The sequence below is a fragment of the Pleuronectes platessa genome, chromosome 10, assembly GCF_947347685.1.
Source record: "Pleuronectes platessa chromosome 10, fPlePla1.1, whole genome shotgun sequence".
In the NCBI taxonomy this organism is placed as follows: Eukaryota; Metazoa; Chordata; class Actinopteri; order Pleuronectiformes; family Pleuronectidae; genus Pleuronectes; species Pleuronectes platessa.
The window spans coordinates 7,653,344-7,676,853 of record NC_070635.1 but is presented as its reverse complement, the minus strand read 5'-3'; the positions used below and the strand labels follow the sequence as shown (position 1 = coordinate 7,676,853).

Genomic DNA, 23,510 nt, shown 5'->3' with positions numbered 1-23,510 from the left:
CACTAAAGCCCTCGTTGGAGAAAAAAATAAATAAACCTGGGATTAGGAATTGCATCTGTCTCAGTGTATCACTGTGGGGTCTCTGAGGATTGGCAGTATTAGTAATTTATTGCTGAATAAATACGCCCGTCAAAAACTTCACTTCTTATGGGATCATTAGAGAAAGAAAGCTGAGCTGAGCCCCAATAACTCGAGGGCTCGTCACTAATCGCTGCCCCATTACAGACACAACTTTCACTCAATCTCAACGCCAATCTGAACAGGTACAATTCAAATGTGGTTGCCATTGTCCTCGAAAAGACTGAGTTTGCACAGTAGAGTGATTCAAGGACTGTGAAAGGTGCTCTGTATTCGACCCCATTATTCCAACACTGCAGTGGTGCCATTTATAAAAAGGCTTAAAATGGAAAGCAAGTGTGTGGTAGTGTTTCTGTTAGCCTCGGAACAGGAAGTGGCAGTGGAGAGGGGAGTAATGGAGTTGGTAGGGGATTCCTGCCTGACTGTGCACTAATTGCAGCCAATGGCTGGCGACTCATCAGCGGTGCCCACCCTGGCGCCAAGGGTAGAGTTGGCATCAGGGTGGCAGGGTGTGGGATGTAGAAGGGCTGCCGCAGCTTTGGTGGATATAAATAGATACTGACAGCTTAGTAGAGCATCTGAGACCCGGTTAGGGGATCGGAAAATCCACTCGCATGATGCCAGGGTCAGCTGAGCATTTCCGGTGGGGACACAATCTGGGCATCACGTCTGACGCCCACGCACAAAACAAGGAGTGGATGAGGGCAAATTAATAGGCAAGTGCCACAGTGTAGCCTGGATGTGATTTTTCCACTGGGACATGCAAGGGAGGCAGAGCTCACGCCCTCCCACTGAGGATTCACACAACAGGTGTTTGGGCTGGGCCACCTGTGGGGCCAGCCGCCTGCTCGCACTTCACACCTCGTCGAGGGAGCAAACTAACATTTTCCATTGGGCTTGCCATGCCTTTGTTACAGACCAACACATTTCTGGAGAGGCTTTTACAGCTTTTTTTTTTACAAGATCAGCAAGATGTGCGTGTGTGCGCGAGTCAATCTGCGTTTATGTGAGCGCCTGTGTGTCTATATTTGTGTATCAGTCCATTTAATAGCCAACAGGCACAGTGTGGAGTTGATTATATTGAAACCTCCCTCTGCCATATACAAAGAAACTGATGGCCAACAATGGAATCAATGCAGGCCTGGGCTTTTTCCACACTCGGCCTCCACGTAATCTCATTCATAACAATGAGAATCTCATTTCCCACATTCTAAAGGTCAGTGCACACCTCTGATCACACTTTAATAAACATCATTCTCACCGTTTAATTTAATTTCAGCAGAGCAGGAAACTCATAGGCAGCCATGCACAAGGCATGCAAAATTCATCGGATCGTCCCTTTAATTGTTTCAATTTCACAGTACAGAGAAGAATGACCACAATCATAGAGATGAAAAAAATAATGTGCGAATTCACAAACTCCCATCTGCAGAACACACACAAATACACACACACCCAAACACACATGCAGACGGAGAAAAAGATAAGTAGAATCAGTCAAGTGCCAGTTACATTTTAACAAAATAAGCTTCTCAATATTTTTTGGGAGCAGCACCAAGTCGTGCCTCCACATCTCTTTTGTCGTCACACATTTTAACTCTCACCTAAATTGGCAAACTGCGCCAAACAACCGCACATACACGCTAAACCACACATGCGCACACACACACAAACACACATACACACACCTTTGCAACACACTCACTCACCGTCTCCTACACGAACATCGCACACACACACACACACACATGCCAACGTGACACAAAGCCTGGCACATCGGGCACACACTCATTACTGCAATGCCAGGCTACCAGTTGCTAAGGAGACCTGTGGGAGAGGGAGGGTTCCTTGTTGTTGCCATAGCAGCCGGCTCGCTCCCTGCCAACTCTCTCTCCCTCGGGGGGAAACAAGGCGAGAGGTGGGGGGGGGGGGGGGGGTGAAGTGGGTAGAGGTAGGGGGCAGCGGTTTAATAGGGCTATGGAGGTGCAATGGAACTTCATTAGCCATCAGTGTGCGCCACACCGACCCACATGCGACACTTCAGCCCGCAGACCTCCACTAACTCACACACACAGCCCATAGACTCCCACTTATTCACAGACCTCCATGGATAAGATGGAGAACGGCATGCTCAGAATGAAAAACAGGGAGCCGAGGTTGTGGGTGGGGTGGGGTGGGGTGGGGGGGGGGGGGGATCTGCTGAGGGAGGGGCTGAGAGGGCAGAGGTGAACGAGGAACATAAAGAAGACAGAGGAACAAAGGAGAGTCAAAGAGCGTCTTTAAATGTGGGGGCCCTGCTCCAGTGTGTGTGGAGGCAATTCGGTGCCTCCTCCCAATCAACCTTGACCTTCACCTACTTCCTCCGTCTAGACTAAACGGACGTAGAGTTTATAACAAACTCTGTCATTGCTCTTGGCATCAGCACGATAGGACTCCGCTCATCCACTTCCCTGTGTTCACTTTGTGTGTCTGAGTAAAATGCACACTGCGCACGTTGTCCTTGACATCTTTCACTTTCTGTTGCCAGCCTGCACAGCTCTAAAATACTGATTGGAGTGTGAGTGATGGCTATAAATGCTACCTGTTAATGGAGCCTGTCGAAAACTGTGATGCATGATTGACAACTTTTCATGCTTTTGCAAACAACTGAGGGACCTCATCTTAGCCGACTCATCTGTCTGCGATTATAGCTTTTATTAATTAAAGTAATAGATTTGACATTTAATTGTCATTTTAATGCAGCTGCTGAGAGAGTACAGTAATTGGCCGAGGTTAAAAAGTAACATTTAGAGGCTTTTTCACCTCTGAAAGTTCGAACCAAGGTTCATGTCTGTTCACATTTGATCCAGTTAGTTTTGGTTTCACATTGGAATTTGGAACACTGACGCTGACTAAAGACTTCTTTAAGATATATGAAGTTCCGGTTCTGTGCCTGAGATTGATTATGCTATTGTATCCTTGTTGAATAAAGTGGATAGAAACAGTTAACATGATTATAACTTATACTGGACAAGCTCAAGCCACTTAGAAATTTGAAAGTGTTGTTTTTCGTTTACAGAGGCAGACTAAAGAATGGTGTCATCAAAGATTAAAAATAAAGAATACAATCATAACGACTTGCATGAGAGTTAACTGAATTTTAAAACATTTCCCTTTCTCTGCTTCACTGTCAATGGGAATCCGAATGGAGAGAAAAATAAGTCTCATGGTGAATCCACGTTTGTCTGTACACAGTCCAGAAATGGGATCCTTGTAAAGTCAAGGTGAAGAGAGTCTGAACACCTGTAGGGTCAAGTGGCTTCTGTATTCAAGAGCAGTGCTGCAGATATCGACAGTCTGATAAACCCACGATACTCCTGCCTGCCTTAGATTCTCATATTTTAAGTACCAGTGTACAGTATGTACGCAGGAATGTATTGATTAGTCTGAATGAAGCCTGTGTGTGTGTGTGTGTGTGTGTGTGTGTGTGTGTGTGTGCACGAATACCACCCACCACCACCCCAGACCCAAGCTTGACCAATTCAATACAAGCTCATATATAGAGAGAAAAGGGCGGTGAGAAAGAGAGCTAGAGATAGAGTGATAGCGAGAGAGAGAGAGTGAGAGAGAGAGAGAGAGAGAGAGAGAGAGAGAGAGAGACCCCTGTACAGCTAAGAGGAAAGAGTGAGACGGGGGGGCGGGCAAGAAAAGACAGGATTTACCCCTCTTGCCTCACCCGCACCCACCCTCCCCCCGTTTCCTGAAACAAAAACAGCCCAATTAAGTCAGTTTGAGTTAGGGTCTTGTGTGTTAGTGTGTGTGTGTGTGCGCGGGGGGGGGGGGGGGGGGGGGGGGCAAAAAAATATATGCATCCAAAGCATGGGAGTGTATGCAATAGATGGAAATAGGGGAGGGGGCAGTGTATTGTAAGTTGTGGTGCTGTCTGAGGGCATGGGGGGGTTTGTTAGGGCTGGGGGCGGTGTCGGGGGGGGGGGGGGGGGGGGGGGGTAGAATAGGGGGGCTGAAGCACTCTCTCTCTCTCCGTAGCCAGAGAGGGCCAACCTTGCTCTCAGCTCCTCGACGGGAGACGCTGAAATATTAATCGCCACGCTCCAGCCGCAGACTAGTGAACACAAACGCTTCAAACTCCCACCCTAATGAGTGTGTTCATGAATGGCTAATGTGCACAGATGGGGGGCTGATGACTGGATAGATCGCAACGGGGAGGTGAGGGAGGGAGGGGTGGAAGGGGGGAAAGTGAAATTTCGGCGGGGGGGGCGCGGCGGTGGTGATGGCGAGGGGGTGCGGAGGCATGCCATGACCTTTTAAGAGCCTCCTGAAAACTTAATTAAGACTAGCCCCGTGCTACACTTTCCTCCCGCTCCTCTCTCACACACACACACACACACACACACACACACACACACACACACACACACACACACACACACACACACACACACACACACACACACACACACACACACACACACACACACACACACACACACACACACACACACAAATTCAGTATGATCCCTTGTCCTCTCTCCCTGCGATTGTTTACCCCCTTGCCCTTTGCACACGCACCCCACTGAGCCGACGTACAATAGATTTCTGGGGATGAAAACTTCAGAAATGACTCACGCTGGCTTTTTATGGTCACATCAGTTTCTTGGTCATGTTAAGGCCCATACACATCCCGGGATAAACAAAAAGCATGACCGGGGCATTAAAACTGCAGCAGCTGGAATGTCTTCCTTTACCCCCTACGTGGATACATCTCAGAAAGAGGCTGGAACAAACCCACAGGGCTCTGGTGAGGAAGGTGAGGAGCTCTTTCACCTTAAAAGCCGTCGACTTCCACAGAGAAGTTGCGGTTATACGTCTCACTGACGGGGTGAATCTTAACCTGCTCGCGACGCAGGACGTGTAGGTCAAATTGCTCTCTCAGCTGGAGCTTGTTCTCTGGGAATGACAATTATTCCCATTCATCTTTTATGGGCCAATCCGACCCTTTCCTTCACCCCGAGGACACTTGTTTGCCTCAGTGTTCCTCCATCCTCACTTGTTTCCTCATCGCGTGCTGACGTCACAATAATGTTTTAAAAACATGTGGCACGTAACAGAAAAGCAGGCTACGACGCTTCTTCCCATGGACTCACCATTACCATAAAGGCCACCCCGGGATTAGGAGCAGCCAGCATACGGACGCATACAGACGTACACACAAATGCATACACTCAGTGCATCTAATTAGAGGAGTGAGATGCTGTTGACCTACTTCCTAACCTCTCCTCGGCAGTCAGGATTGGGGCCTCTGCTTGCATCGGTTGGATTCAGGCGGGAAAATGAAGGTGCCTCACAGTGAGACGTATGGAAATAGAGAAAGGATGGTAGGGGTCTCGATGGGAAGGCTGTTTTTACATCAAAGAGAGGTTTTCTGCTCAGACGCGTTCACAACAACAACAAATCCACCTGCCGCGAGAAGCAGACAGAGGCAGGAAGTGATGTGTTAACTCCACTGCAGAGATCATGTGATCTAATTCACTGTTCGCGAGTTGTGACCTTGTGAGGTTATCCTCTATATGAACTTAAGATGAGGCAGGGAATGTATTTCTGACTGTCGAAAAAATGTTTGAAGATGTTAAGCATCATATCCAGAATCAGATTTAAGAAACATTACAGTCTAATCTCAGAATCTCCTTCTCTGGTGATAGAACCAATGCTTCACACACTTCAGACAAAAGCAACACCTAAAAGAAAGCTTCCAAAATATACTGTGTCTGAATAAGAAGAGCCTTCTACAAAAGTTTTTCACTTCTTATCTAAAAGTGCCACATCTGTGGGATGTCCCCCACAGTAATGACGCAGCCATTTAGAGGCATAACTTTAGAAGCATCACAAGCCACTTTCCCTGATTCTTCACTCGACTCCCAACACATGAATGAGGGAAACCAGATAGTGAGAGAGAATTCACCTTTGTGCAGACAAAGAAGTAAAAGCACTGTTGAAACTCTCTGTACTGGAAGAGGTTCAGTTTGAGATATTTCACTTTGCTGTCAACAGAATACTTCACTGATCTAAATTGGAAAAAAAATTAAGCAGATTACCTCCGCTATGCATTGAAAGACTAATCTGCAACTCTGCTGCCATACCCTCAGAAACAACTTGAAAAAATTCAGTGCAGCCTGGAATCTTTCTGTGCAAAGCATTTCTTTAAACATCAGTGAACAAAAGTTAACGTCAAAATCGATTGTGTATTTCCTATTTTTGTGCTGTCTTCTCGTTTTTAGCATGTCCACTATTACAATTTTATTTGTCATGGAGCTCAGGGGCCAAAAGAGACACTAGCAGCATCATTAACGAGTGAGCTGTAGCCTGTGATTACCTCCATGGCCCACATCTCTCCATCACATGGAAATTCCTGAAGGCAGATGCAGCTGGATGGAGGCATATTTACAGTAAGTGCGCGACTGTGAGCCCCAGCGAGGGGTCCTGTGTGTGTGTTGGGGGGGGGGGGGGGGGGGGCAAAGGCGATGGTCACATACTCACAGACACACATATATACACACGTCTGTCAGAAGCTCAGCATGAGCTGATACATGTATGTGAGAAAGTGCTACACCTCTGTATGTTATACTGTGTGTGCGTGTGTGTTTGCTTGTGCATGTGCCTGTGTGTGTGTGTGTGTATGTGTGTGTGTGTGACAGCACTCCTGGAAGGGGGGCTGCAGCGTTTCTGCCTGAGTGCGACTGTCAGTGGGCATCACTCAGCCCGGCAGTGTGGCAGGATGCGAGGATCATTAGTGGAGACGGAGGGAGCGAGAGAGGGAGCAGAATGGAGGAGAGTAAAGGAGAAAAGGGGAGAGAGGGGCAGTGACTGTGTGAGTCGGGCAGCGCGTCTTAATATCCGTCTTGAGAGCATTACACACACGGCAGTGCACTTTCCTCTCAGTCACGCTATCGCCCCACCGCAAAGACCCCGCCATGCACAGCCCCCCTCTCCTCTGTCCTTCTCTCCCCCTCTGTCACTCTCCCTCCCCTCATCCATCTGAGCCCTTTTCACCCTGCATCTCTGATTGACCCTCTCTGTCCCTCCCCACATCTCTGAAGTCGTGCCCTCACTTAAGCACGGTGCGTTGCAGCTTTTCATTTCCCCGACTCCAGATTTATCCCTCCTGCTTCCCCCTCTTCACTCGCATCTTTCCATTTCAGCCCATTGCTCCCATTTTCACCCACTCCGCATCGCGCAGCCGATCTTCTCCTTGCACTAAGCATCATTGCTACTTGACCTACTCTTAACCGCAGCAAGGTGAAACAATGTTCTACACATGTGAGACATAAGCTCTTTTCACTTCTGCCTTCATTCCTCGCTGCATCCCCGGCACTTCATCCCCCTGCAGTTATGCGTGTCGGGCTTTCACTGTTTCAAGCCTCAGCGTATGCATTTGTACATTTACCCATCAATCCATCCATTCCTCAGACACTTTGCATCAGTATACTTCATGTCTGCATTCATGTGTATTTCTCCACCATCCACCCCTCCCGTCATCCTCCCCTCCACTCACTCACTCTCTTTAGTCAGAGCGATCCCTCTGATCTCCCTCTATCCCTCCAGGTCTGTGACCTGTGCTGCGATGTCCTGTGCTGAACACCAGAATCAACATGCCTGACATTTAAACAAACAGAGCGGCTTCTACAAAGCTAGCCGTGTTAGCACGAGGGCTAAATCTCCCTTCGTTTGCTTAGTCAGGGGGTTCCCAGGTTCATGGATCCATTTGTTTGCTTTACCGTTTTAGTATTTATCACACGGAGATTGTCCCAGTGAAACATTTGTGAGCTTGGTGTTGGCACCTGCTGTCGGTGTGGTTTAGCATTATGGCCGTGCTGATGACATCAATGCAGTGGCATCATGAGGTGAAGGAATGCAGTTTGTGTGCCCCGATGCCAGCTCTGTTGAGAGATTGGTGGATTTCAGGTGGTATGGAGTCAGATATGGATCTGGTATGCAATATTTGCACAAGACACGTGCGACTGACAAAGGTGCAACAGAGGACAGTGTAACAAGGCCACTGAGGTCTGTGTGTACAGTGTGTGTGTGTGTGTGTGTGTGTGTGTGTGTGTGTGTGTGTGTGTGTGTTGCTCTACTTCCCCTCCCCTGCAGGCATGTTGTGCATGCCAGCCGTTATTAGTTTTAATGTAAAAAAATAAAAATAAAAATAAACGTGGTTTGACTACAAAGCAGACTGAAGAAGCGATGTATGACATTATTTCACATACAAGGCCGAAAGCCGGGGCAGGTTCATGGACACCGCAGATCCGGGCTGTAAAGGATGTTTGAGAGCTACACAGGCAAACAGAGCAAACACGTCCAACTTGGCAAAGAAGCTCGGCCACAGACGTGCCAACACAGACAGAGAACATGATACCTGACATAATTACACTGTGCCCACAAATAGTAAGAAGTCGAACAAGGGTGAGTTATTTTGTGACAAGCACACATTGTTCACAATTCCAGTTTCACAAGGGCGACGATAACTGCTTTAACTTGTAACGTTTCGTCCTTTCAAGCTAACCTAAATGCTAATTGGCATGCAAACGTTCACCCTGGTAACTTTAACCCAACCATAACTCGAAAGCTGCTAAAAATCTGGTATTCACAAGCGTGCAGCTCGACAACGCCACCTATAAATAAATAATTCATACTCAATCAGGGCAGGTAATGGCAATTATGCTATTTAAATTACCTCTATAACCAAAAATGTGACATATTAGAGAGCCAACGTCCACTGAGAAGGTTTAATGAGTCTAGTGAAGTGATATCTGGAAACCATATAAACGTAAAAGGGACATAAGGTTACAATCAAGCCGCATAGATTATTTTACAGACTCATAGATATCAGTTCCCTTATTGGACCATGAATTGTTCCCTGGGAAAATGTTTCTTCCAATGGTAAAGATCCCTGGATCCGCACCATATTGTAATGGGTTTACCCCCAACCTATACCACATCCTTCCACCAGGTCTCGTGGAAATCTTTGTGTAATCTTGTTTACAAACAAACCAACACACAAATGGACAGAGGTGAAAACTATTATCTTTAGACAATCATTTATTAATTAATTAATGAAAACACTGAACTGCACATTCACTACAATTGCATTCTTATTGTATTAAAATAATGAAACACAGGCACTTCATGGTGATGAAGCTTAAACCTGGTATTAATAGTATGAAGTAGATCAAAGTAAACACAAATGATTAAACACACTTCTTTGTCTCTCCTGAATACATTTTCTACTTTAAGATACTTTGGTCTTGAAATGTTTGCGATGAGCTTTTGTTTCAAAGTTCTCTTAATTTCATTGATTATACAATTAATCGAATATAATTATTGATCATCATAGTCAAACCGGATCTTAAAATCCCAAACACATATATTTCCCCATTATTAAAGGTCCATTCATCCTGTCTTTTCTGTTCTCTCATCATAGCAAGGAAACATCAAAGCCTACATATCTTTTACCACATACACCTACATCACTATGTTTTACACACACACACACACACACCTCAAGAAGGAAAGTGTTTAGCTCTGCATCACTTTCTTTCTCACTCGTACAAATTCCATTGCATGAATTACTACCTTTTTACCTAATCACCATTACAGACACTGGAAATGTACAAAGACAGCTCCACACACACAGACTCACATACACAGATACACACACAGCCTTGACTCCATCAGCATCGCCTCAGCTGTCCCTCTCGCACCTCCTTGCCACACATCCAGATCTCTCCCCGGCCAGTCTTTGGGAATGAATCACTTGTAAAGATTTGAGAAGACTCTGCTAAGCTGATTGCTGAAGGGGAGGGGGACAAATTACCATCGCACAACTGCATAAAAACCTTCTTGGGTCATGATTTGCCTTATGTAATAGGTTGTGTGTAAGTGTATGTGTGCGTGTTCCCGAAATACACCCCCCCTCCCCCCCGCAGCCCCTACCCCACACCACTTACCCATTTTGCACTAATTGAGGGATCTTTTTTCGGAAGCCGTTATTGCGCACATTTAATTATTTATTTTGACGGGAAGCAATCTGGTGGCTAGTGAAGAGGCCGCGTGCGTGTGTGTGTGTGTGTGTGTGTGTAGCAGTGAGAGAGTAATAGAGAGGGGGAGACGGAGCAAGACTGGGTCAGTGCAGCTTTTTGGGTAAATGTGTGTGAACGTGTGAGGCCAGGGCTACTGTAAGCCAACTGTGTCTGTGGGGCTTTGCATGTATGAAGAGTTTGAGAAAATCTACCCTGTGTGTTTGTACGTGTGCATGTATCTTGCATCTCGGAGTGCACGGCTCTCTGAGTGCAACGGGAGTGCACTAATGGACGCACACTTGAGCTGAAGTGTGCAGAGTGTAGCTGAAGTGAAGCCAAGTCTGGCTTCCAGTCCTGCTTGGAAGCCCTATAATCTACTCTCTACTATTCTAGCTCTCTTTTCTCGCCCCCTCCATTTCCCTGGCTCTCCCCTACTTGTCTTTCTATCTCTGTCTCTCTATCAATTCAACATTTTCATCCCCTCCTCGGTGGCTGAGACGGCCGCCCTCCGTCTCCCCACTGTCTCCCTATTAAATCTCTTTATCCTGGTTCTGAGGATGAAGACGCGTGGATCGCCGGTGTCGCTGGCTCGCCGCAGACTTTCCTTTTCTTCTCGGTTCCCTCCACTCCCCTCATCACCCCTCCCTCCCACCTCCCTGCTGTGCAGTGAAGAGAATGAAATAAGGGAAGACGACATGTAACCACCAGTAGTCTTGACCTTTATCAAGCTCCGGCGCCTGAGGCAGGGTGAATGAGACATTAAGAAAATGACTGAGCATTATTAACCCCTACTTACTTACACACACACACACATTTACACACACTGTCTGCTCTGAACAATTGGCCCTGGTGCCTTTTTTTCCCCTAGGCGTGCACTTCTGACAGTTAAGGATAAGCTAAAGCCAAACGATCATACTGGGAATAACACTTCTGCCTTCTGCATCACATCACTTTAAAAAGAGAAGAATGGCAAGACCGGCCCGGCCTGCCAGCTCACATTGTTTAACTGTGATTGATCCCCTGTCGAGCTCCAGCTTCCCAGCGAATGCAAAAACCCTGCTGAGGAGCCAACGCTTCATTATAAGGCAACTGCACAAGTTCTTCAAATGATGCATCAGCGTCTGAGAGAAGGCTGGACCTGAGAGGACCAGAGGTTAACCCTCACTACTGCAGTCCCAGCCTAGCTGTACTTCTAATAATAGATAATTTCCCTCTCTCTCTCTCTCTTCTTCTTCTTCTCAGCCTTTCTCTTTATTTTTTTGCCGGTGTGTGCACGACTGGATGTGCATGTGTGGCCATCCTTCTACTCCAGTCAATCAATGAGCAGAGACAATTCCCCGAGTGACATTTACGGAGAAGAAAGAGAGCCATTTATCACTTTAGTTTTGGGATAATAAAAGAATGACTGAATGAGCCTGGGTGTGTGTGTGTGTGTGTGTGTGTGTGTGTGTACAAGGGAGAGAGCAGGCGCGAGAGAGAGCTAAAGATGAAAAGGGGATTTCAAAAGCACATGAAAGAAGCAGGAGAAATGAGCGAGGGAAGAGGGAAATGAGTGATAAAAAGGCTACTTTGTGGGGAGGACTGAGAGTGTGAAATAGAACAAGTGAGGAGAGAAGAGAGGGCTGTGAGTGACTGACAGTGAAAAAGAGAGCACGAGAAAAGCAGGGGAGGGAAGAGAAAAAAAAACAGGCCTCGGGTATGGAAAGAAAAAAGGCAGAGACAGGGGAGAGGGGATTGAAAAAAGGCTCTGAGCACAGAGAGAGAACGGGGGAGAACGAAGGGGAAGAGAGCAGGATGAAGGGAAAAAAAGGGTCCATGAGAAAAAGAGAAAGGGAGAGGAGACAGTCGGAGACAGAGCGAGGCAGACGTGCTGGGTTCATTCAGGGCTACGAGCCGACTCGGAGTTCAGACCCCACACGGTCAGCATACTAAACACCGGACCCAGTGTCCTGACCTAGATTCATGCAAGTGACATACAAATCCAATCGGAGGGGGGGGGGTGGATAATTTCCAATCCCCCCCCCACCTCGCCACACACACATCCCTCAGCCCTCAACCCCAGCTGGTCCTCACAGTCACCCCATAACCCGACAACCCTCGCCTCAATCCCGTCACCGCCCCGCGCATATGCTGGCTCCCACACAGATTTGCTCACACATGGCTTGTTTTACACACACAAATGCACAGGCCCGGGCACCACCACAAAGGGATTTCTCTCCAAGGTTGGCTCTCTCTTTTTCGGCTCAGGTGAGTCCACATTACACCTCAGCGGGGGGGCGCGACTCAAAGTTCCTGATCAGCCATTACCCGACGTGACCTCTGCAGCTCCATCCATCAGCCACGGGCGCGTGGTTCAGCCGCGGCATATCCACCCGCCATTAGCATAACAAGCACCTTTCTGGAACATAACTCTTGCCGCTCCTCCTCGCCACTCCCTTCCCCTTTTTCTCCCCTGTCCACCTGCTCCGATTAGTCAACGTTAACTACATTTCCCTTTGTGAGGCGGCTCCCTCCATCACTCGCCGGGACCGCCGAGCTCAGGTAAACTGATCTACGGCCCCTTGTATACGCTCTTATTTTCCCTCCCACAATCCTTTGGCTCATGACAGGGGCTTGTGATGGACAGGTGGAGGGGAGCGAGAAAGCCGGGGCACGTGGCTGCCAGGAAGGACGGTCCAGAGATGGAGCGTTGAGAAATACAGCGTTTAGCTTGGCATACATCATCGCTTTCTCAGGGACAGGACATGGCAATATGCGTGGCACATGGCCATCAATCGCTTGCATACATGCAGGAAGAGATATCTGACGAGGAGAAAAATTGCATTAGGTAAAATGGGCGCCGTGATTTGTGGGGAGCCGGTCTCGTGGCCCGGGGAGAAATACCGCTCGGAGCGTACTTCATCTTATATATCGGGAAGAGGAAGGAGCATCTACGTTGTTTATCTAAAGCCCCCCATCTAGTTACAATGGCTTGATTTGAAATATTCATATACATGTATGACAAGATCATGGCCATTATGCTGCTCTCTCAGCGGGGCCTCACTGAATGGACTGAATGGAAACCCATCAGTCAGTGTAAATTATGAGGACATGATACATTACATAAGCCTATAGATGGGCTTGAAGATGAGTATTATGGTAGCCGGATATCAATCAGGGTAACGCACACTCAATGGTGTCATCAGTATGATAACATGCTATGGGCTATTTCAAGGATAAACCCGCCATTATAATATTTCACAGAGCATATAACAAAAGGAAAACACATTAGGCTTTGTGTTGTGTGCATCATAAAGCATCATGGGTTGTGTTTTAGATGGATCTGTGAGTATACAAATGGTACCTCAACCATGAAGTGTAAATCATGTAGCCTACAAGAGCTGCAGCTCGTGATTGTTTCCTTTATCAAGAGTTATTTCTACCAAAAATAAATCTTTGATCAAACACATGAGGACAATTTGACATAACTTGACCAACAGACACAGATTTATTCCATCTCTGAGCACGTAAACAGTGAAAGGAAGCTTCATTTTCGTGCTGATAAATGGCTAAAATTATGAATTATCAAAACTGTTGATTGATTTTCTGCTGATCAAACACGATGATAAAACAACCTAACGTTCAGCTCCACAGCCGAGCCGATCAACCTGCAGCTCTCGTCTTTGTTGGCCAGCGAAACGAAAACATTCTACAAAAAGTGCACGGCCTGTATCTAATCAGAAGTATATGAGGCACATCTTTAAGTACAAATAAAAAATAGTATGTGAATTGTACGGCTATTAAGGTGCGCACCGATACGGAGTCGGGGAGCCCGAGGCCGTGTTGGTGGTGGGGAAGGCGGAGGGGGTGAGCACTGGAGACGGAGCAGAACAGAGTGGAGCAGAGCGGGGCCCTGTGGTGGCAGAGAAAGAGACAGAAAGAGTCGACCCAGCGTGACTACCGCCTGCCTGAGTGGAGCAGCCTGCCTGCAATTAAGGTGGAATCAGGGAGAAATCTGCGCTGCCTTGATAATGAGCCTCGTCTGAATTATTAACGAGAGCTGTTCCCCCGGGACCCGGGCTCCCACTGAGCCCATCAACCCCCCCAACACATCCACATCCCCACACACACAAACACACACACACACACACTTACACAGGGAAAGAGGGGAGCGAAATCCACTCAGAAACATGCACAGCATAATCACACATTATGCACATTGACAAAGATGAGCAACAAGCATGCCACTGCACATGGAGCCTGACATTTTCAGCACCATGAGGGCCAACGCATTTTCATTCACATGCTGAAGTGGTGACTATCCAAAGCCATTACAAACATATGCAGTGACACATTTCTCCAGGACAAAATAACTCCAATCACTGCTGTCGGATTGAAACTGACAGACTTTTCTCTTCGGCATAGCACATAGACTGAATTCGATAAAGTATCTCACGTGTTAGAAGAAGCCTCCATTCAGCCGCCAAGCGAGTGCAGTGAGACGGGGCGTTTAGCTCACCACATTACATTGGGAAACAGTAAGCCGAGGTATTTTGTTTCGGAGCCAGTTATTATATGATGAGTCATTTATTGCGTATTAGTTATTTTGGAAAGCATTTATTGTCACGGATGAAAAATGCCTTAATCAAAAACTGTTTTCTGGGAATAATATTACTGTTAACTCAGCTGACAAAGATTTGTGAGCCCTAACTCTATTTTTGTTCAGCAAACCCTCAAAACTAGAGCATAAGCAGCGAGTACACCGAGTTTGTATTAGTGGGTTTTTAAGCCACAGGGATACAATAGAAAGTGCTGAAGGGTAAGTGAGCACGAAGATAGGGAATTTCATCTCACTTTATTGAAATGTGGGAATGAGCTACAAGGACATTAAGACACCCTGAACCGAAGAAGACTTCTCTGTCGCCTCTTCAATAAAACGTCCGAGGCCGTCACCACCTCCCATCGGATCTCCATGACACCGAACTAACACAGCCTCAGAGAGAAACACACACCACATTCTGTCCCTGCAGCTGTGAGCGGTTTTGCCAAAAAATCCGCGGGTGCTCACCAAACACCGCCACGCCTTCCGTGTGAGCCAATCGCAGAGCGGCAGACAGGTTTCAAAACAAATCAGACAGCAAAACAAGCACCACAGAAAGTGGCTTCCGCTTCTCGGTCGGCCCCCTCCGCTCTCAAAAAAAATAAAAAAAAGGTTCACCCCACCCAAGAACAGAGTGTTCCTCCATGGGTGGTTCATGGAGGCGCAAGTGTGTAATGTTTTTTCGTGCAAATGTTTGTGAGCCTGAGTCAGAGGGAATAGTGGAAACCATCACCCTAAATAGTGCAATGGGAAAAGAATGACAATTTCTCTATGCTCCACTATGCTTCTTCGGTTTAGAGGGCAAATGAACTAAGAAGAGCATTTCATATTCTAGGAAATGCCACCGAATGGTTGTTAGGAAAGAAAAAAGAAAGATAATGCAGAACCAAGGGTAATGGGCTTGGTGAGAAATGCTTCAACAGCTGAAGTTCAGCTGAGAAGAACATCCAAATTAGTTCAACCCCGTCGAATTGGGAACTTGACGGACTCATCCCCTTCGATTCTGCTCCAAAAGGCCCAATAGCTGAGGGCAGTCGAGCGATAATTATCCTATTATCTCTGAAATAATGTGCGATGTGAGATTTCTCTTAGATAAGAGGAAGCACACTGCTAAAGAAAGTCGAGATCACCGGCTGGAGACTGCTAAAGCTCAAACACCTGACGCCACAGCTCCCACGAGAAAGACTCTTCACCTCGATTGGCCCTCGTGCAGCAGGAAAAAAATACACTAACAATGTATAGAATGTCTGATGGACAAAAGATGGGCGGAGAGATAAGGGGAGATAACATGGCTGTCTGCTCCATACGGTGATAAGAGAGAGTGAAGTAATACCAAAGACAAAATTATATTGTTTTTCATTTTGCCTTCTCCTGATTGCTGTCTCCCATATTTGAATGCGTGCCCATGCTTCGGTAATTTGCATGTCCATTAATCATTTTCAGTGAGAAATGAAGTGTCATGGCTGCCTGAAGGCTGCAGGCGGGAAGGCGGTGAGAACAGGCTTCTTGGCATCAGATACCCAGCTCAAGCTGAATATACTGCCTGAACCCAACCTGGCTCCGGCTGCAGAAGCCAAGGGGAGATGTAAGGTGCTCATAATCCTACACCATAAATCTGTCCAGCATGCATCATATGCTCTCATTTTGCGCGAGTGTGTATGCATGTGTGTATATCTGTCGCACTCTCGTATTACTCTGCTCCCCTGAGCCAAGACGAAGGATAAAATATGAATCAGCTGAAGTCTAGGACAGTTTCCAGTCTCTCCAGACTCACCCACAATCATCGGGTGACACGAGCATGCATCCCTGTGCCCACATGCACAAAACAGACGCACGCACGCACACACACGCGGCAGACACACTCCGGAAGTTTCAAGTCTTTTCACTTCATGCTAAGCTCCTGACAAACACACTCTTCGCTGCACATTTGACATTCATATCCCTCATATTTGCCAAGTGCCTCTCCACTGCAGCTGCCGGAGCCCGTAGTGACAGGATTATGAGACTCTTTCTCTTTTCCCATCAATCAATTAGACAAAGTGATATGATCCAGCCCTGTTTACAAATACATGTGTTATGTGCCTCTACCGAAGATAAGACTATACACACTGTGTAAATACACCTTTCTTTGTATTCTCTGCATTTCCTCACACGCCGCTCATGTTTTCTTTCCACTGCCGTGCGTTCACCATCCCGTTTCTTTGTCTTGCTTTAAGGTTCCGTGTTCCAGGTTTCTCGGACTTCTGCCATTGACTGAAAGCCCTGTGACCTCTTGCCCGGCTGGCCCCGCAAAGGCCTCTACCTAAAGGCACTTTATAAGTAACAGTCTAGTGGCTTTGGATTAAACTGTCTGAGTGATTGCCTGGCACCCTTGGCGCCCCGCTGTGCGATGCCCTGGCATCCAACTGCCCCAAGTGCCGGAGAAAGCCCTGCAGTGTAAACATACACAGGGTTAAACTACAAGTTGCAAGATTGTTACGTCTTGACGAGGCGGACGAATTCAACAGAAATAGACTGTAGCTGTAATTACACCTTTAATTTCTATTTTAACATATTTACTGCCCCAAGAGTGTTGATTCTTACTATGATTTTTTATATCCCATAACGTCCCATTCTGACATCCACAATAACGCAACCCCCTCCCCTCCAAAAGGCATAACAACGGCATTATCTAACCCCCTTGAAGTTTATGAACTTCGAGGCGCCTGCGGGGCAATCCAGACACCAAGTTCCTTTTAAAGACCACCATTAGCGGAATTATGAAGTCAAGAGCAAGGCTACACACCATTCTCCGCAGTGACATGCTGTCAGACCAATCAGCAGGGCCAAACACACATGCCTATAGAAGAAGACAGCCCCTCCCCCTGTAGTAGCCCCCACAAAGGCACATACAACGCTACCAAACCCTGACGTGTTTTGTTGCAAGTGACATGTGCTTCTCCCACGCACAAGTGAGGAAGGCGCACACACACACGCACACCCGTGGATCAACCTAGCAACAGGGCATTGGAAAATAAAGGCCTATTTAGTGTCTGCTAATCTTCACTGCACTTTGGCTAGCACCCCAGTGGAAAGTGTAACAGGGTTCTTCTCAAGTGCACAAGTCGACGTAACCTTCCTCCAGTAAGGAGCTGATTAGGAAGCCGTGACCTCAGAATACCGTAGCCTTCCTAGAATCCAGAAGCCATTAGGTATTTATAGGAGCTTAATGGTACTGTCTCGATGCACTGGCTGTCTAGCACCCATCATCGAGCCGGTATCACATCCTTTCCACGGCAGCGTGATTTACAACGCACAGTCTGCTTTAGATGATTATATTCCTACAACAACCATGTATGATCCAGGTTCAATAAGCTGTCTCCAGAGGTTCCTTTTTGCTTTTAGCTGGTCATCCCCCGCCTACCAACAACCCCCCCCTCCCACATGAACTGTCAAGCTATACCACTTAATTTCATTTTATTTCATCAGCAGCTTACCAACAATTCTTTTATCTCCCCCCCTCTTCCCCTGCCATGACAGAATAAAGCAGACTGTTTCACATCAAATGCTTTTGCGTCCGCGTGATTTTTCAGATTGAAAATGCAGTGCATGATACAAGTAACTTTTTTTCTTACTCGCAACTGCTGTCAAATATAATTGCCTGATATGACTGTGGGATTACACATGTGAGAGTGCACCTGCATTGTGTGCAAGTGAAGGCGGGAGGTTGCTGGGTTTAGACGCAGGGTTCACGATGGCCACTCGGGACATGTGGCCTCACGCTGACCTTTAGAAGCTGACTTACCATGCGATCCTACTGTTCAGCTCTCGTAAAAATCTGATAATTCATTCCTGAAATGTCTATTGAGGCACAGACATTCCTGTTTATGCTTTTTAAAAGTGCCATAGTGTGCAAAAATCCAGATTTATGGACCTTCTGTATCTCTCCTACGAAAACAAATATTCTACACAGCTTGATTATGTATTCAAAGAGCAGCAAGGATTTTTGAATTTGAAGAGTCAAGTTCACTTAAAAAACTGAAAACTACCTGGGTAGGCAGTTGCAGCAGAAATCAAGGTTTTGTGTACATGCGTGTATATGTGCTGCTTAGGGTCAATATTTCAATCAGCTTGTTTTCCTGCAGCTTAGCTGCACATGTGACGTTTAAGTGTATGTTTACATTACCACTCTGTCTCTGACCAAAACCAGGTCAGCCCTGTTACTGACATTATGGCTGCCTGCTTTAAACGACTTACCTAATCCCCAGTCATTACCTGGAATGGGGCCCCACGTCTCGCCTGTGGCCTTAAATAGCCCAGGACCTCAGATTGCCACTGTCAAACCCCCTAATTTGCAGTTTCATAAATAGGAGACTGGGACTTTGGCACTAAAGATAACGAGGCCCTGCGGTTGAAGCCTCTGTGGTGGAAGCGCAGGGCTAATGAAACAAAGTCTACCTGGAGACACACCTTAGCAACGCTCACTTTAATGGGACAGGCTTTAGGCGTCAGTCAGGTGCTTGTGATTAAATCTGGGGCCAACAGAGGAGACTTTAGGTGGTGACAGAGTTTACATTGTGCAACAGCAACCCACAAGTTTCTACAAAGGACTAATTCCTCTAAAGCGACAAAACTATCAATGCCCGTCTTTACTTTGGGCTGTGATCTTTTGTGATGATATGAGTGACCCACCTAGATCGTTCTATACAGGATCAGATATAAATCAACGTCATCTCAATAATTCTTCTTTTAAATATTTAACGATAATTTAGCAAAAAGAATTAATGCTCACTCAAAGATGTAAGTGAAGTCCTCTCTCTAAATCCTGTTTCGTCGATCCTGCAAAGCCCCAAATATGAAACTATAAACAGTCTATAGATCGTCCTAACCGACAAGGAGCTGTTGTATTATACAGGCTCCTACCTTCTTTACCTTCCCGTGCATACGACGCTATTTTCAGAAGCAAACTTAACATGTAGTCTCAAAGTGTCAGCAGAGGTGAACTATGAGGACAAGCAGTGCTGCCCGGCTGATCCCCCTGCCCCTGCTCCCTGTCCTCAGATGGCCGTAATGACTGCCTCCATAGGAGCAGAGGCTGATAACACGGGCAGATGTCCAGGAGGTTACTCTCGGCTCTCAGCCAGACGGGCAGTGGTGGTGGACTGTGGTCAGTTATGAAACAGCCGCTCTGAATATTTACATTGTGGACAGCTGACCTGTGATCTACCAACAAGTGTCCCTCTGTTGATTCATAGATGCTTTCACTGATAAGTAGAGGAAGATGCGGTGTATTAGGATTATGCATGAAGTAGTTTGCTCTGTTTATCCGCAGCAGAGGGATCATAGAGCACTGTGGTCCCGGTCCTGGTGAGGGGGTTTCATGCACTGTACAGACCCTGCACACCATGAGCTGCTCTCTGAAGCTGGGATCAGCGAAGCCTTGTTACGCACACACTGCAAGAGACTCCACTCCAGTCTATTACATTGTGCCATCTCTGATCTATTAGAAATGACTGACGGCAGTAATGAACTAAGACAAGATAACGCGTGTCCCCATTCGTGCGTAACCGACACGGAATCCCACGGTAGCATGTGGAGGAGGTGAAATAATCATAAGGGACATAGTGCATAAGAATAATGGTTTATCGTGGGCTGATATCGGTGTGGACACTTTTGATTAACATGTCAAAGCTCCACCACTCTGGCCCGTGTGTTTTCACTCCTTACCTTCCAGCCAGCTGAGCTATTACTGTCGCCCTTATCCTTGAAATAGGGCACATAACGGACCATCCAGTCGTATATCTGTGACAGCGTGAGTCTCTTATCCTGGGTGCTCTCGATGGCGCGGGTAATGAGATCCGCGTAGGACTGGTTCCCCCACGCGTTCCGCCGCGAGGACTTGGCTTTGCGCAGCGATCCGGTCACATCGAGCGCCGCGCCGGCCAGGCATGGGTGCGTCGCGCCCGTGGGTGCCGGGGCGCCGGCTGGGTGCTTCAGCTCTCCCGGTGCGCCGCCCACGAGCCCCGCTCTGCACGCCGGCACGTCCTCGGGTTCCAGCTTGATGCTGGCCAGCGGGAGACCCCCGCTGACCTCGTGTCCGCCGGGGAAATCCTCCGGGCACGGCAGCGGCCAGGTGCAGGAGCGAGGCCGGCTTTGCGGCTCGAAATCCGAATCAACCTGATGAGCGTCCAGCTCGTTGTCCTCCATCATCAACATTTACCCTTCAGTTGAAATGGGATAAATCAAATGAAAAAGCAAGGTAGGGGAAACACCTCCACGGTTCCGTATTTTCCCCCACTGTCCTTAATATCACTTCACGGTGAAATTCGCGTTGTGACACGGCTTTTCAGCTTCTACAGTCCGGATCAATAAGAGGCAATTCAACAGAGTAGAAGGATCATGATGGAGACACGAAAAAGAAAATCACAGCTCGGCGTGGAGAGATAAGAGAAGTAATAAAAGTAATAACAATTTTTCGTCCATTTTTCATCTGGAGTAGAAATGGTCAAATGGTGAATAAAATGCTTCTTATTGAGCCGTCCACACCACCTCAGCGCAGGCAGTCATTGGTGGTGGTGGTGGTGATGGTGGGGGCTCCTCAATCCAGTTGCAGCAACAGATGATATTTCAGATAAGGAGCAGATTTGCGTCGATAAATCCTCCAGAAGAAGAAAAAAATCAGGAAGAATGGAGAGAAGGGGTAAAAGAAAGAGGAACCAAATCAGCGGGGCTGTGTAGAGAGCAGCCACTGAGGCGATAATGCGTTATTACCGTGAATTATTAAATCTTCCAGTGTGCACGGATTAAGCTGGCAGCGGCATATTCAAGTCCATTCAACCTGAACAGCACCCAACTGTCTGCAATTACAACGAAGAGGCGTGCGCATGTGACGAATCGATAAATTCCCAATCTGAGAAAAAATATATAAAAGGATGAGGAGGATGAAATCAAAAATAAAAATAATAGTCCGGCAATCAAATCTGGTATCCACTTGTCAGGATGACAGGAATAAAAAATGGCTTTTTCATCACACCTCCTCCCGCTCCCCTCTGTCCTTCTCTCACTCTCTCAGATCCCACACATGTTCTCATTTGCTTACAACTCGCTCCGTCGATGTGAACTGAGGATGACGCGCCGGCGCTGTAGTGGAGATGCTGCCAATTGGAGTGCGCTCACGAAATCAATACTCCGAACGTGATTACAGCGAAATCCCGAACTCTCTCCTCCTCCTCCTCCTTATCTCTCCTCCTCCCTGTCCTCCTCTCCCTCTCTCTGCCACCTCAAGGAGCAGTAACTCCCTCCCACCCCCCCCAAAAAAACCTTAATCACAGCTAATAATGACCTTTTCTGGCGGTGCGTCACGCGGGTGCTTTGTGCGCCACGCTGCCTCAACGTGCAGCGGTGATAATACAAGCGAGACAATGTGGAGTAGGAATTCCTACACAATCTCGGATTTTTTTTTAAATGCAGCGTCTGGTGTGATCTCCCTTTGTGCGTAACAAATTGTCCCGCGCACCGTATGTGTGTGTGTGTGTATGTGTTTGTGTGTGTGTCCAAAAATGCCCTCCTGGGAGAAACCACGCGGCTTCATGGAGGTTTTCACCAATGCTGATTATTTTGCGGACTATACCTCAGTGAGTGTAATTTTCTATGCGATTAGACAGATTTAGTGCAGATTAGGAGAGATTAGGTAACCCTAGATTTTAATCCGGCAGGAGTGAGGTGAAATGGGGCTTTTTTTTTCTCCCTACAGAGGCCAAGCAGAGCATGGAGTGTAGCGGGGGGGGGGGGGGGGTCCTTTCTGACCCACAATCCAGCCAACGTGAAGAGGAATAAAACACTTGCACGTTATCATCTCAGAATCTGCCAAAGAGACGCAGCTCTGGCTTCCCCTGGTCAGACCCGCGTGCGTAAATGCTCTGCTGAGGGGAGATTCCTCCCCTCCTCCTAAAATCTGACAGCAGGGCGGGCACACAGTCAGAGGTGCTCGACTCCCATTGGCTGTCTATCTCCCACGTAAACGCTTATTAAGAGTAAATCTGGGCTGGTGACTTCACGTCGAACTTCACCCTATTCCCCCTCTGTCCATCCAGAACAGATTTGCTGAGCTCTTTTCACAGGAAAACTCTGCGTCACGTTTTTGTGATGCACACTTACACCTGTTCTGTTGCTGTGGGGAGGATATTATTTATTCATGGGCTTTTACAGACAGTCCTACATTCACACTCTCACACAATTTCGGATAATATCTGGGAGGTAGACAGCCTCTCCATGCAAGCATGTTAATAGCCCATGGGTAATCAGTATGACCTGTGGGGGCATGTTCCTATGAAGGCACTGCAGTCAAAAAATATTCAACAGCTGAATGGTAGATTGTCCCTACACATGGAGGTGTGCAATCTCTGCAGAGTGTGTGACGCTGAATCCAGAAAAACACTCTTTGACTTTTAATTTTTTCAAGCTGGAGCTGTGTAAGGAGGTTGAAATTCTCGGCGACACCCACCCTTATGTGTGCAAAGTGTGCGTGGACTGAAGCTGTACTTAAAAGTTGCACAACATGGCCACCCTGTGCACTCAGACATGACTGATGTTGAGAAATTTGTGTCAAAAATAGCACTCTTTTAAATGTGGGAGGATGTGTCATGGTGTGTCATAGAGTGACTTAACGGCTGAGCATCAGCGGGATCACGTGGGTTAAAATGTCATGCTGCTAATAGTTTGAATATGTAAAAAATGTCTACAAGCCTTATTGCAACTATAAATTTGAGTGAAGGGTAATTACTATATTTTCTAAATATGTG

General features: G+C 47.1%; 1 protein-coding gene across 1 annotated transcript in view; it reads right to left on the bottom strand.

Annotated features, from left to right (window-relative positions):
* LOC128449224 (forkhead box protein O6) overlaps nt 1-21,908 on the bottom strand; it is a 30,946-nt gene extending 9,038 nt beyond the window's left edge. The window contains exon 1 of the mRNA XM_053432289.1: nt 20,437-21,908. Within this exon, the coding sequence (XP_053288264.1) occupies nt 20,437-20,925 (489 nt within the window). The 5' untranslated portion in view covers nt 20,926-21,908. The remainder of the gene's footprint in view (nt 1-20,436) is intronic.
* Between the last annotated feature and the right edge of the window lie 1,602 nt (nt 21,909-23,510).